General features: G+C 48.9%; 1 protein-coding gene across 10 annotated transcripts in view; it reads right to left on the reverse strand.

Annotated features, from left to right (window-relative positions):
* Nucleotides 1-13,045, reverse strand: part of IQSEC2 (IQ motif and Sec7 domain ArfGEF 2) — an 84,202-nt gene that overhangs the window by 39,829 nt on the left and 31,328 nt on the right. For 4 of the 10 annotated variants that reach the window (XM_047764338.1, XM_047764336.1, XM_047764344.1 and 1 more), the window contains exon 3: nt 3,832-3,927. The exons of 2 other annotated variants lie outside the window; for them this stretch is intronic. In XM_047764338.1, the coding sequence (XP_047620294.1) occupies nt 3,832-3,927 (96 nt within the window). Of the gene's footprint in view, nt 1-3,831; nt 3,928-5,737; nt 5,862-13,045 lie in introns of those variants that run through there. 4 more of the 10 variants (XM_047764341.1, XM_047764339.1, XM_047764345.1 and 1 more) reach the window with 3 other exon arrangements.

A 13,045-nucleotide genomic window follows, 5' to 3' on the forward strand; every position in this document is an offset into this window, starting at 1 on the left:
AGTTGAATTGCCGGGCAAAGGAATGCACATTTTGTTTAAAATGCAGACAAAAGTTATTTCCGTGGCTTTTAACATTTTTATAGACCAGCTAAAAATAAAGATTATTCCTACTCATATAATCCTGTCTTTTTCTGAGAAGCATACATCATGCAACCTTTTCATTAAGAGCTGGTTGAGGAGTTCCCGTCGTGGCGCAGTGGTTAACGAATCCGACTAGGAACCATGAGGTTGCGGGTTCGGTCCCCGCCCTTGCTCAGTGGATTAAGGATCCGGCGTTGCAGTGAGCTGTGGTGTAGGTTGCAGACGTGGCTCGGATCCTGCGTTGCTGTGGCTCTGGCGTAGGCCGGCAGCTACAGCTCCGATTAGACCCCTAGCCGGGGAACCTCCATATGCCACGGGAGCGGCCCAAAGAAATAGCAAAAAAAAAAAAAAAAGAGCTGGTTGAGAATGCTATCCTACAAGGCATGTGATAAAAGATGGCTCATGTTGGCAGCTGGGATTGAGGTGTTTCAGAAAAGGCCTCTGGCTGGCCAAATTGGGGTCTATCCTGGTAGTAAAACTCCAGGGAACTCTAGCTCCAAGACATAGCCCTCAGCTTGATGTGCACATTGAAGATTCTGGTAGCAGCTAACAAATTGGTCCCGTGAGAAAATGGGACCAATGTGCACCCAAATCAAGGAATATGAGAGGTCCTGTTTCCTCACAACCCTTTCAATTTTTTAAATTTTGGTACTTTAAAATTACTGTTTCGTTGTTGTTTTAGTTACATTTCTTTAGCTATTTTGTAAGCTTGAGTATCCTTTCTCACTCCTTAGCTACTTCTTCTCTAAACTGTCAAATTAGGCTATTTCTCCATTTTAAATGGGTCGTGCATCTTTCTCTTATTGATTTCCAAAAGATGACATGGCCATAGATAGAGATATTAACCTTTGCCTGATATCAATGTAGCAAATACTTTCTCCTAGCCTGTTGTTTATGTTTTAACTTTGTATATAATATCTTTCTCCACACAAAAGTTCTTAAATTTAATGTAGTTGAAATTATTGCTCTTTATTTTATGGCTCCTGGGCTTTTAAGACATGCTCCAAAAGGCTTCTCTACCCCATTATAAAAATATTCTGCATTTTCCTCTGGCACTTTTACGACTTTATTTTTTGCATTTGTTTTTGTACAAGGCAGGGGTTTAATTTAATTTTTTCCCAAATGGTAGCTAATGGTCCTATCCCATTTACTGACCACCCACTGATTTAAAATGTATTTTTTGTCATAAATTAAATTCCCATATGAGTATACGGGTTTGTTTCTGAATTCTCTATTCTGTCTCATCTATGTATTCCTCTGTTTCTGTGATGATATAATAGTTGTAATTTCTACAGCTTTATCTAATAGGGCAAGTCCCCTCTCCCATTGTTCTTCTTTTTCAAAATTTTCTTAGTAATTCATGGGCATTTACTCTTCCAAATGAACTTTAAAATCCAATTTCCCAATTCCCAAAGAAAATAGCACTGAAATTTTAATGAGAAATCTTTTGATCAAATTGAAGGGAAAATGTCATTTTAAACCATATTGAATTCTTCCCATCTAAGAATGTGATATGACGCTTGATTTATTCATCTCATAGACTTTGATGAAATTTTATAATTTTCTATGGAGAAGTATTTTAAATTTCTTATAAATTCCTAGGAATTTCCTTTCTTGCTTCCTTGCTTGCTATTGTGAATGGAATCCTTTTCTATTATGTCTTCTAATTAGTCATTGATAGCATTCAGAGAAGCTAATGGTTTGGGTGTATATTTATCTTGTGTCTACCCTTCTAACTGAATCTTCTTATTAGCTCTAATAATTTTTCCTTTATTTATTTATTTATTTTTGGCTGTGCATGTGGCATACAGAAGTTCCATCCAGTGCTAGGGATCAAACCTAGTTGTCACTGTTGCAGCAGCGACAACGCTACATCCTTAAACCACTGTGCCACCTGGGAACTCCTTTCCTTTTATTCTCTTTGATTACCTAACTAGACAACCATATCATCTTCAAATAATGCTAATTCTTACTCTTTCTAATATTTATACCACTTATTTCTCTTTTTAATGCCACTGGTTAAAACTTCCAGAAGAACGTTTGTTAGTGACAGTGATGGCAGTCATTTTTATTTTGTTCCTGAATTAAATGGAAATTTATCTAGCACTTCACTGTTATATTTGATGATTGTCTTTGGTTTCTGACAGAAATTCTTTACCAAGGAAGTTTTTATTCATTCCTAGCTTATTGTGCTAGTTATCTACGGCTGTCTAAAAAAATTACCCCAATGCAACAAGAGGTAACGAAGGCGCTTACTAAGAGTTTTAAAACAAGACTGGATGTGCAATTTTATCAGATTATTTTTTTCATATTTAAGGAAATAGATTAAAAAGAAAAGATTGCATAACTATTAGTATAATCGATCACAATAACAGCTTTCCTAATGTTGAGCAATCCCTGCACTCCGGGGACAAACCTTCACTTGTCACAATACAGTTTTCTTTCAATACACTGGTGGATTCAGTTGGAGAATCTGTAATTTTAAATATGTGTTGCTCTATTAATATGTGAGGTTAGGCTACAGTGTTCCTTTTTTTGTCTAAACCTGTCCAGCCTTCTAGAAGGAACTACGAAGCTGTCCACCTTTTCTTACTACCTGATCTTTAAAGACTGGATAGAACTTCCATGATACCTGAACTTGCATGATACCAAATGGGCCTGGTACCATTTCTGAGGAGAAAACTTTGACCACTTTTTAAATTTCTCCTATACTGTTCTACTCTATTCAGGTTTGCTGCCACTCCTTAAGTGGCTTTGGTAATGTATATTCTCCTGGAAAACCACCCATTTCATCTATATTTTCACCTTTATTGGTAGAAAATTACACAAAGCATTTTCTTATGACTTTTTCATATCCTCAGACTCTATGGTTAAATCCCCTTCATCATACCTTATCTGATTTATGTTTGCTTGCCTTTTTCTCCATCATATCTGTCAGAGGATGGTCTGTCTAGTCCACTGGTCTTTTTGAAAACCACCTCTTAGTTTATCGAACCTTTTGTTTTCTATTTCATTCATTTCTGGTTTTATCTATAGTAATTACTTGATTCTGCTGTGTTTCAGTTGTTCTTTTTTTTTTTTCTCTAGATTCTTGAGTGGAATAATTAGTTCATTTAATTTAAACTGTCTTGTTCTCTGATAAAAGCATTTAAGACTACCAGCTTTTCTCTGGAACCCCCGTGGTCATATCCCATAGATTTTGATCTATAATATTCTCATTGACATTTATTCTAAATTCCATTCTTATTTCCTCTCTAACACAAGTATTTTTAAACTTTCAAATGGGCCTAGCCTTTTTGCCATTGCTATTAATATTTCATTTTATTGCACTGTAATAAGAAACTGTAAAATGTGTTTTCAAATTAACTTGGAAATAATCTCATTCTCCAAGAGTGTAGGCAGATTGTTCCCCCTGCCTCAACACCCTTCCCCATCCTATCCAACTGGCAAACTCTTACTCATCCTTCGAAAAACCTCAGATGTTACATATTCTAGGACCAACCACTCCCTCTTTGGGGGGGAAGGTATCCAGACAAGGATTTTCTTAAGGAAGGACAAACTACAAAAGCACACTATGAATGTCCTGTTTGGTCTCCTGGCCTGGTCCCCCAGTCACTCTCCTCACTCGCTCAGACACCCATTCCACAATCACTCCAGGGGCTAGAGGGAGACAGGGGAGGGGCTGGCAATGATATTCATATTTGTCTGGAGGGGGGGAGGGTTCGGGGGAGGGGTGGGTCTAGCTCTTACCTGCTCTCTGCCAGCCTGCCTGAGGGGGTAAGCTTCATGGAGTCAAGGACCTGAGTAGGACAGCAATACTGGTGTAGAGTATGAGACGCTGTGGACCTGAGAGACAGCGAGAGACAGAGAGAGAAAGAGAGACAGAGAGAGAGACAGGGAGGGAGGGGAGAGGCGGGGTGGGGAATGGGAACAAGGAGGTGAAAGTGAATGGGGTAGGGGAAAGGGGACAACTGGGAGGAATGGGTGGCAGAGGACAGGGAAGGGAGGAGGAGGGGTGGGAGGCAAGGACGGAGGGAAGGAAGGAGGGAGGGAGAGCGGGAAGGAGAGAAGGAAGGAAGGAAGGAAGGAAGGAAGGAAGGAAGGAAGAAAAAAAGAAAAAACCACAAAGTCAAGAAAGAGAGGACGGCACTCGAACCACAAACAGAACACAACGACAACAGGGGGCAGCAGAGACGAAAGAGCTGGGCTGGGCCTCCTGTGTTCCAGGTGACTCCGTGGGGAGCTCGGCCACGGAGACACTGGGACACCACAGTAGGGAAGGGGGAAGGGAGCCCTCCTCACACCAGACGCCACACGGGTAGGGAAGCGGGGAGAGGGAGGAAAGAGAAAGGGAATGGGTGTACAGGGAGGGACTCCCCCCCTTATAGAATAAGACCCCTCATAAGAAGGCAGGGAAGGATGGGGAGGGAAGCCGCTCTGGGTCCAAAGAGGGGAAGAACCCAGGCATGGGGGCGGGGTGAGGGGTGCAGAGGGTGCAGGAGACACCATAGGAGGAGAGAGAGAGAGACAGAGAGAAACCGAAAGAGACAAGGAAAGGGTGAGACAGAAAAGGAGAAAGACAGAGAAAGAGGAAGACAGAGAAAGGGTGAGACAAAAGACACAGAGAGAAGACGGGGAGAGGCAGAGAGTGCCAGAAAAGGAGAGGAGAGGCGAGGGCGGAGGAGAGCTGACAAGGTCTCAGTGGTCTTGGTGACAGGATGGGCTGAGTGGGCGAGCGGGGCCCAGCGAGCCAGAGGAATGGGGTGGTTCTTTGCTTCCAAGGCCAGTGCTGCGCCCCCAGCCTGGGGCAGGACCCAAGCTCCACCCCCTCCCCAGCGCTGTGCCCCCACCCCTAGTGCAGGGTCCAAAGGCCCCTCTGCCTCCTGCTTCCTGCGATTAAAGCCAGCAGAATGGGAAGGAGGAGGAGAGACAGGGTGCTGAAGCCAAGTGCCTGGTCCCTGCCCTACCCGGCACAGGGCAGATGCAGGCAGTGAATGCCAGGTCGGCCAGACCCTGTCCCTCACAAGCCCCCCACCACCACCCCCGAAGGCAGTCATGGTCAGGGCCTGGCCATTCAAGAGCCCAAGTAAAGGCTGGGAGATGTGGCTGCAGGCCAGGCCAGCTGCCCCACTATCTCACTTGCTGCGAACTGAAGGATGCCTAAATCTTAGAACCTTACAGAGAATGCTGGAATCTGACACTCTTCTTATCAGAATAATCGTCACCAGCAGAATGTTTCTCAGGTGCTATCTGGGTGCCAGTCACCAGCCCAAGTCCTTGACTCATTTAAACCTGAGACTCCGAGACCCTTAGGCTGCTGGAATGTTAGTATCAGAGAATCTCAGCTGCTTCGGGCTGCCTCGCAGCCAGGCAAGGTGCCAGGGCAGCCAGCAATCACACCCCTTGTGGGCCACGGACTGCGCTGCTCAGGGCTCTAGGGTCCTTACCGAGCTGGGCACCCAGATGCCCCTGGGCTCACCCACTCGAGCTGGCTCCCTCCCATAAGCCAAAGGCCTCCAAGAGGCCAAGAGGGGAGCCAGGAACCAGGAAGCCAGGAGGCTGCTGAATCAGCAGCCCAGGGACCAGATCCAGGCCTGGGCAGCAAGGAGGGGGTCAGGCTGCAGTGCAGTGTTGGGGGTGGGGGCCAGGTTCCTACCTGCTACTCCTCCCGGGGGGCTCCATGGGTCTGGACCTGTCCCGAGGGCAGGCCCCCTGGCCAGGGCGGTGCCTCCACCGTGTCACCACCCCCTCCTCCCCAGCCCTTCCCTAGAAGGAGGAACCAAGGAGGCGGGGCCAGGCCTGCTGGGCTACCCGCCAGACTGCAACTGGAAACTTTGCTCTTTCCCCTGCTCCCCCAGGAGGGCTGGGAACTCCTAGTAAGAGGAAGCAGCTTTGAGAGCTCGAAGTGACTCCCCTGGGCCAAACCTCAGGCTGGGCTCCCTACATGCACCTCTGTTGGATCCTTCCCAAGCACCCTGGCAAGGACATGTCACTGGTCCTATTTTCCTGAAGGGAAAATTGAGACGGAGAAACATTAAGTAACTCAACTCAGCTATTAAACAGCAGAACCCCAAGATCGGGACCTGGTCTGGCCATTCTCAAATCTGGACTCTGGCCCCCTCAGCCATATGGCTGCTTTGGGCACATAGAAACCTTTCCATAGAAGCTTTTCACAAATATTCTCATCTCCCACCCAGTTTAAAGAAACTCGGTGTGGTGGTTATGCTGGGATGCTCCAGATCAAGTAAAATTCAAATCACCCAGTTTGGGAAATGAAGATGAGGCCCTGGCCCATATTCTTGACCATTGCAATTAGCTCTCACTCTCTTCTTGTTTTCTGGGCTGGCTAAGAGAAATGCTCCCTGAAGACAAAAGCAAAGATCAGAAGAAACGCCATTCACAATCAAGAGGCTGTTCTTCTGAGGAAACTGCCCCACCTGATTTTTACAGAGGGGGGAAACTGAGGCCTGGAGAGGGGAAGAGTCTTACTAAAGTTCACATAGCCAGTCAGACTAGAATCCAGGTGCCCTACTCCCCACCGACCTACCACAGGAATCTCTCTCACCTCCTTATGTGAAAAGCTGGAGAAAGGAGAGGCTTGAGGATCTGAAGGGTGCAGGGTTCCTTAAGAGTACCCCAGATCCAGCTCAGAGGGCTCCTGTCCTTTCATGGCCCCAGAGCCCCGGCCCCTGGCGGCCCCTGGTGGTTCTGAGCAGAAGGCGGCCCTGGGAGGGGCCAGGGGGCCAGTGATCTAGAAGGAATAGGAGCTGACAAGCAATAGGCCAGCCTTCCTGTCTTCCTGCCTCCCTGCCGGGGCAGCTGGTTCCTCTCAAGAAAGCCAAAGCTGTTGAGAGAGATAGGTCCTCTGAATCACCACAAAGCTGGCATCTGTGGGTCCTTCCTGGCCTCCTCTTCCTCTGCCCACCCCCTAAAGCCCCCTGGTCCTCAGGGTGTTGGTCTAATCCTCTGCTTTTTCCCCCCCTCTCTCCCTCACTAACTCTCTTGTCTCCTGGGGCAGCTGCACCTTGTGCCCAAACCTTCACCTCAGCCTGGCTAGAGTCGAGAAACAGACTTAGGCCCGGCCCTAAGACTGATGCTGTGTGACCTCGGGCAAGCCGCTTGCCCTCGCTGGTGAGGCAAAGAACTCACACGTTGGCACCTGGCAGAGCCAGGGTACAAGTCCCAGCACTACTGCTTTTCAGCTGGGTAACCCCTCTGAGGCTCAGTTTGTTCATCTGTAAAAGGGGAGTGGCAATTCCTGCCTCATGGGTTCTCGTGAGGTTTCAGTGAGACAGATACGCACATGTTGAAGAGCCTCCGGCTGAGCCTGAGAGAGGAGGATCCACTCTCAGGGAGGCTAGGGGAGATTCTTCTTGGCAAGCCTGTTTATTTCAGGCAGGGGAAGATTTCTAGGAAGATAATCTCTTCATCCGGGCCACTCTTGGAATTCAGACATATCTGAACCTGTTGGGTAGATTCGTGTGATAACCTACTAGGGGTCGAAGGAAAGAAGGAGTTAAGGGTGAGGAGCATGACCCAGACACAGGGCAGGCACTGTGAGTCAGGTACTAAGCTGGGGGCCGACAGGGCAGTGGCTAAGGGCAGACAATGTCCAGATTTCATGGAGCTCCGATCCAAGTGACGGGAGACAGATGTTCTTCAACTGCTAATGGAATGAAGCTGGACAAAAAAAGTGGAGGTGGCAGGGGGAGAGCCTTCCAGGCAGAGGAAACAACTTGGGCAAAGAACCTGAGGTGGTATTTCCAGGAACTGCAAGGAGGCTGAAATGGCTGAGTGGAAAAAGCAAAGGGGAGACTGGGGGTGTAGGCGGGGGCTCAATCACACGGAGTTCTCGGAGGCCCTGATGAGAGGAATTTGGAAGCCTGTGGTTCGTGGATAGGCCCAGGGCGGGGAGTATCTCTGAAGCCCCTGAGGTTGTATGAAAAAATATTAGTAAGAACGTATTTCCGGAGAGAATACTGTTTTTTGGGGTTTGGTTTTTTGCTTTTTAGGGCTGCACCCGTGGCATATGGAGGTTCCCAGGCTAGGGGTCCAATTGGAGCTGTAGCTGCCAGCCTATGCCACAGCCACAGCAACACCAGATCCGAGCCTCATCTGCGACCCACACCACAGCTCACGGCAACGCCGGATCCTTAACCTGAGTGAGGTCAGGGATCGAACCCACGACCTCATGGTTCCTAGTCGGATTCATTTCTGCTGTGCCACGATTCTAAGAATACTGTTTTCATCAGATCCCCAGAGGGGGTCTGTGATCCCAAAAGGACACAAAAGCTCCTTGGGCGATTCCATTCACCAAGTGCCTACTATGAGCTAGGGTTAGGCAACCCAGGACCTTCTGTGAGCTGCCCCTCAGCCCCCTCCAGCTGGTCTCAGCCCCCCTACCATCTTCAACCTGTGCTCCACGCAGACAGAAGTGTCTGCTTTTCTCTGCCACATTCTGCTGTCCACCCTCATCTCTGCTTCTGCTCCAAAGGCCCTTCACCACCACTCTGCCCCACTGCCAACTCACCACCTCACTAGCTCCCCCTTGTTCCAAACGAGTCTACTCAGAGGTGGTGCCCTCTGGGGACCTGCCTCTGGGATGCCTCCCCTGTGTCCTTCCCACCCTGCGTTTCTCCAGTGCTTTCTGTTCACATGCTGTTGCTCCTTCTGGGCCAGGAGCTTGGTAGGGACAGGGGCCGTGTCTTATGCATCCCAGGGTCCCCAGCATCTGGCACAGGGCACCCAGTCACACAGGTTAGCAGGTGTTGGTAGTCAGACAATCCACCCTGAAGTGGAGGCTGCAAGATGGGCTGGTGGACACTAGAGGGCACTGTGGCCACTGGAATCCCAGTCTGCCGCTGGCCATGCCTACCCAGGCAGGCCCTGGGACCAGGTAGGCAGGGAAGCACGAATACTCTGCTCCTGGATCCTGTAGCTCCTCGGCTCTGCATCTAACTGACCAGGGTCCTGATCTCAGCCTCCCAATTCACCTTCTGCCCCCTTTCCACACTATTTCTCATAACAGCCCCATCCCACTGCAGATACAGCTAGTTCTTCACGAATGCAGGTACCAAACACTGCCCCCACAGCCCGGGCACATATTTTTTTTTTTAACTCTGCCTTCAACACCCTCCACTTCGCCCCACCCTCTACCAGGCTAGCTTCTACTCATCCACCAAGTCTCAGCTTAGAAGTCATCTTGGAGAAGCCTCCTTGACCCAGAGGCTGGCTGGGTACACTTCTGAGGTTCTCCCACAATGCCCTACACTTCCCTGTAATTGTCTGTTTCCTTATCTGTTTTCCTACCAGATGATGAGCTTCCTCAGAGCAGGATTCCATTATTCATCATTGTATCAACCACATTTAGTTTAGCACGGTACCTGGCATATGAGAAATTATCCTTTAGTGAATGAATGAATGACTAAATGGATGGATGGATGGATGGATGGATGACCTCAGACAAGGCACTTTCCCTCTCTAGGTTTCAGTTTCCCCAACTTTAAAATGGATACAATCACTGCTACTTGGCAGAGCTGCCAGGAAGATTAAAGATAACACAGTGTCTGCTCCCTAACAGTACCTGATACATAGTACACATTTTCTGAATCAAAGCCATTATTAGTTGAAAGAGTTGAAGGAGGCTTTGCCCTGACTCTGCGATGATCTCTCCCACTCAGGTTTGCTATCTACATGTGGAAGATGGCTTTAATGATAATGAGAAAATTATCATGTGTGTTAAGAAATAACAATAGCACCTGCTATGTGCCAGGCCAGAAGAAGGAGCTCTGCAAAGAGGTGGTGGGCAGCCTCCAGTGCCAGCCAGAGGATGCGAGGCCAGGGCCGAGGTCAGAGCCATGGGCATTGCCTCTGCGTCTGGAGAATAGTCATTACGCGCACAGCTGGTTCCAAACTCTTTACTCATAGGTGAAAATTTGTCTAAGGGGTCATTAATTCCCTCTGTAATTAATGTAAAAACTGCAGGGTTTGTATTAATGGAAAAGTAAGCTCAAGCGTCAAGCTGATGATATTGATAATGTGTGCTTGTAATTATATACTAGAGATAACTATAAATGTGGTCACTGCACTAATAAAATGTGGAAATTCCTGAAACAACCAAGAACTTGGTAGCAGCTGTACCATGAATAGCATTGTGCCAGTTGTTCTGAGGCTCTGAAAACCACCGCACACTGATAGTGATGGTAATATTCGCAGTACACTTAAAAGCTATTTTGGCACAAAATGAGGGGAAATTTTTAGATAAAATGAGATGTTTTGATGCAAGAGCATGGAACCTAAAAGCACAGTGAGCAAAGGTCGGCTTGCATTAGAGTAGGAACAAAAACCTTGATGGACAAGGCAAGCTTACAACTGTGGGCCTCTAAACAGACTGCTCCCCAGACTCTGACCTCACTTGTGAACACATAAAAGCTGCAATCACTGTAGAAGAAACACCAGCTACTAAGTATTTGACCTCTACCCTCACCCACTTGGTTTTTTTTGTTTGTTTGTTTTTTGTTTTTTCGTATTTTTGCCATTTCTTGGGCCGCTCCTGCAGCATATGGAGGTTCCCAGGCTAGGTATCTAATCGGAGCTGTACCACCGGCCTACACCAGAGCCACAGCAATGTGGGATCCTTAACCCACTTAGCAAGGCCAGGGATCGAACCCGCAACCTCATGGTTCCTAGTCGGATTCGTTAACCACTGAGCCACGACGGGAACTCCAACCCTCACCCACTTCTGGGAGAATCCACTGCCACCTACAAGCCCCTTGCTGCCTTGTGTTACCATAGGATGGACAGAAACGCTGCAGTCATATACAGGTGGACCCCAAAGCTGGAAGGTCATGTAACTTCCAGGTTGATGGCCACATCAGGCCGCCTGAGAGCAGAGGAAGCCAGTCTAGAGAGAGGAGTCAGTGAGAAGGGACCAGGCTAGCGCTAGCCATGAAAGATGGAGAGAGACAGATGTGGGTCCAGGGGATGGAGAGAGAGAGAGAGACAGCAGACAGAGAAAGCAATCTTGGTCCTTGACTTCTTGGTCCTACTTCCAGTTGGCGTGAGACCTGGCTACACGTCATTACTGCTCTTAGATTCTGTGAGATGTGGCCTCACGACAGTCCCCTCCCCACCCTTTATTCTCAAGTGCGTTTGAGTAGGTTTCTGTTCCCTGCAATGAAATGTACTCAAATTAAGACAAAGGAAAATTGGGGATATAAGTGCAGGGCTCGCATAAGCAAAAACGCATAAAGAACACTTATGGGGGGGGGTGGCGAATGCAATTATAAAGCGTTGTGTTTGTTCACCCAAATGCTCCCTTATTTCCTGACACTTGCGACCACAGACATATGCGACAGCCACACACGCACACACACTGACATTCAGTGGACACTGAAACAAATGCAGCAGCAACCGGATATGCTTCTATGCAGACATCCAGCCGGGCATGGACACCCGCCAGCATGCAGAGCTGCCCCTGCGCTCCTCACACCTGCATAGACTTGGAGCCACGGCAAGAACACAGTGGTGCTGCCTGCGAGGCTCCAGGCTCGGGCCAGGAGTCAAGAGAGGCTCGGCTGGGCTCTGAGCAGCCTCCCTCCCCAGCTGCCAAGTGACTCATCCCTAGGGCTGCTAATTAAAGCCAGGACAGAGGGGACAGAGAGGAGGGGAGGGGGAAAAGAGAGAAGGCAAGTTTATTTTGGTGCCAACCAGGCATGCAGCCAGCTTAGGGGTCACCCACTTCCTGGGGCTGGACAAGGCAGGGGCAGGGGCATGCAAACAGGAAGGGGAAGGAGGACCCCCTTCCCCCTCATGAGCTTCCTGGAAAGGTACCTCCTTTGGGAAAATTACCCATCTCCCCCCCACCCCCGCCACTTCCCCACTTCCCTCCTCCTCTGTCCCACTGTCAGATTCCAGTTCTACCCCCTCCAGCCTCTCGTCCTTACAATTGGCTTCTCCTCATCAACAAACTCCCATTTGGGCTTGCCAGAGCTGGCTCATCTATGTCTGTAGCCTGCTTCCATCCCTCCCCCACAGATCAGCCAACACAGGCCTGGTACAGAGAGAATGCTCTGTACGTGCTTCTGGAATACCACTGGGTTAACACTGGTATAGCACGGTGACCATGACCGCATCTTTAATGGTCTGGATTCCTATCCTAGTTCTATCGGGGCGGGGGAGGATTATTTTAACTCTCTGAGTCTTAGTTGCCTTACCTATAAAGTGACTAGATTATATAGCCTATAAGATTATCGTGAAGATGAAATGAGAGGATACAGGTAAAGTGCCCAGCACAGTGGCCGACATATATGGGCTCTAGCTGTCACTAAGCAAATGGCTGCTGACGCTGATATATCATACCCCACCCGAGGCCTGAGGAGGCAGCAATTACACAGTTCCAAGCCTGGCTCCACCACCTAGGACCTGAGGGAGCTCAGACCAGCCACACAAGCTCCCAGAGCACTGGCTCATATGGAAAAACAGAGATTCGCGATGTGACACCATAGATTTTCTGTAAAGGTTTGAGCCTGTCAAGGGGAGCTCAGCTCTCAGAAGCAGCGCAATGCATTTGCAGCAACGATCACTGAGGAGAACAGGAGGAGCTCAGACCTGTGGGGCCAAAGAAACCCAGGAAGGAGGAAGCAGTCAGGGTGGACAGGGGGCAACTCAGGGAAGGCTTCCCCAGGTTGCTTCCCTTCCCAACCCCCCCCCCGGGGGGGGGGGCAGAGAGCATTCAGCAGGCACTATGACAAAATTCCAGGCAAAGGAAGAGGTGGGAACAGAGAGCTGGGCAGGAGGGGCAAGCAAGCTGCGCAGAACAGGAGGCAGCACGGGAGGGAAAAGCTGGATGCAGCTGGGGCAGCCCTGGGGACTGGTGGTGTCTTGGACATGTGGATGGGGGAGCCACGGAAGGTCCGTGAGGTCTCGGCCACCCCGGATTGCCAGAAGGTCAAAACAAGGAAGA

This window comes from Phacochoerus africanus, chromosome X (genome assembly GCF_016906955.1).
Source record: "Phacochoerus africanus isolate WHEZ1 chromosome X, ROS_Pafr_v1, whole genome shotgun sequence".
Classification (NCBI taxonomy): domain Eukaryota; kingdom Metazoa; phylum Chordata; class Mammalia; order Artiodactyla; family Suidae; genus Phacochoerus; species Phacochoerus africanus.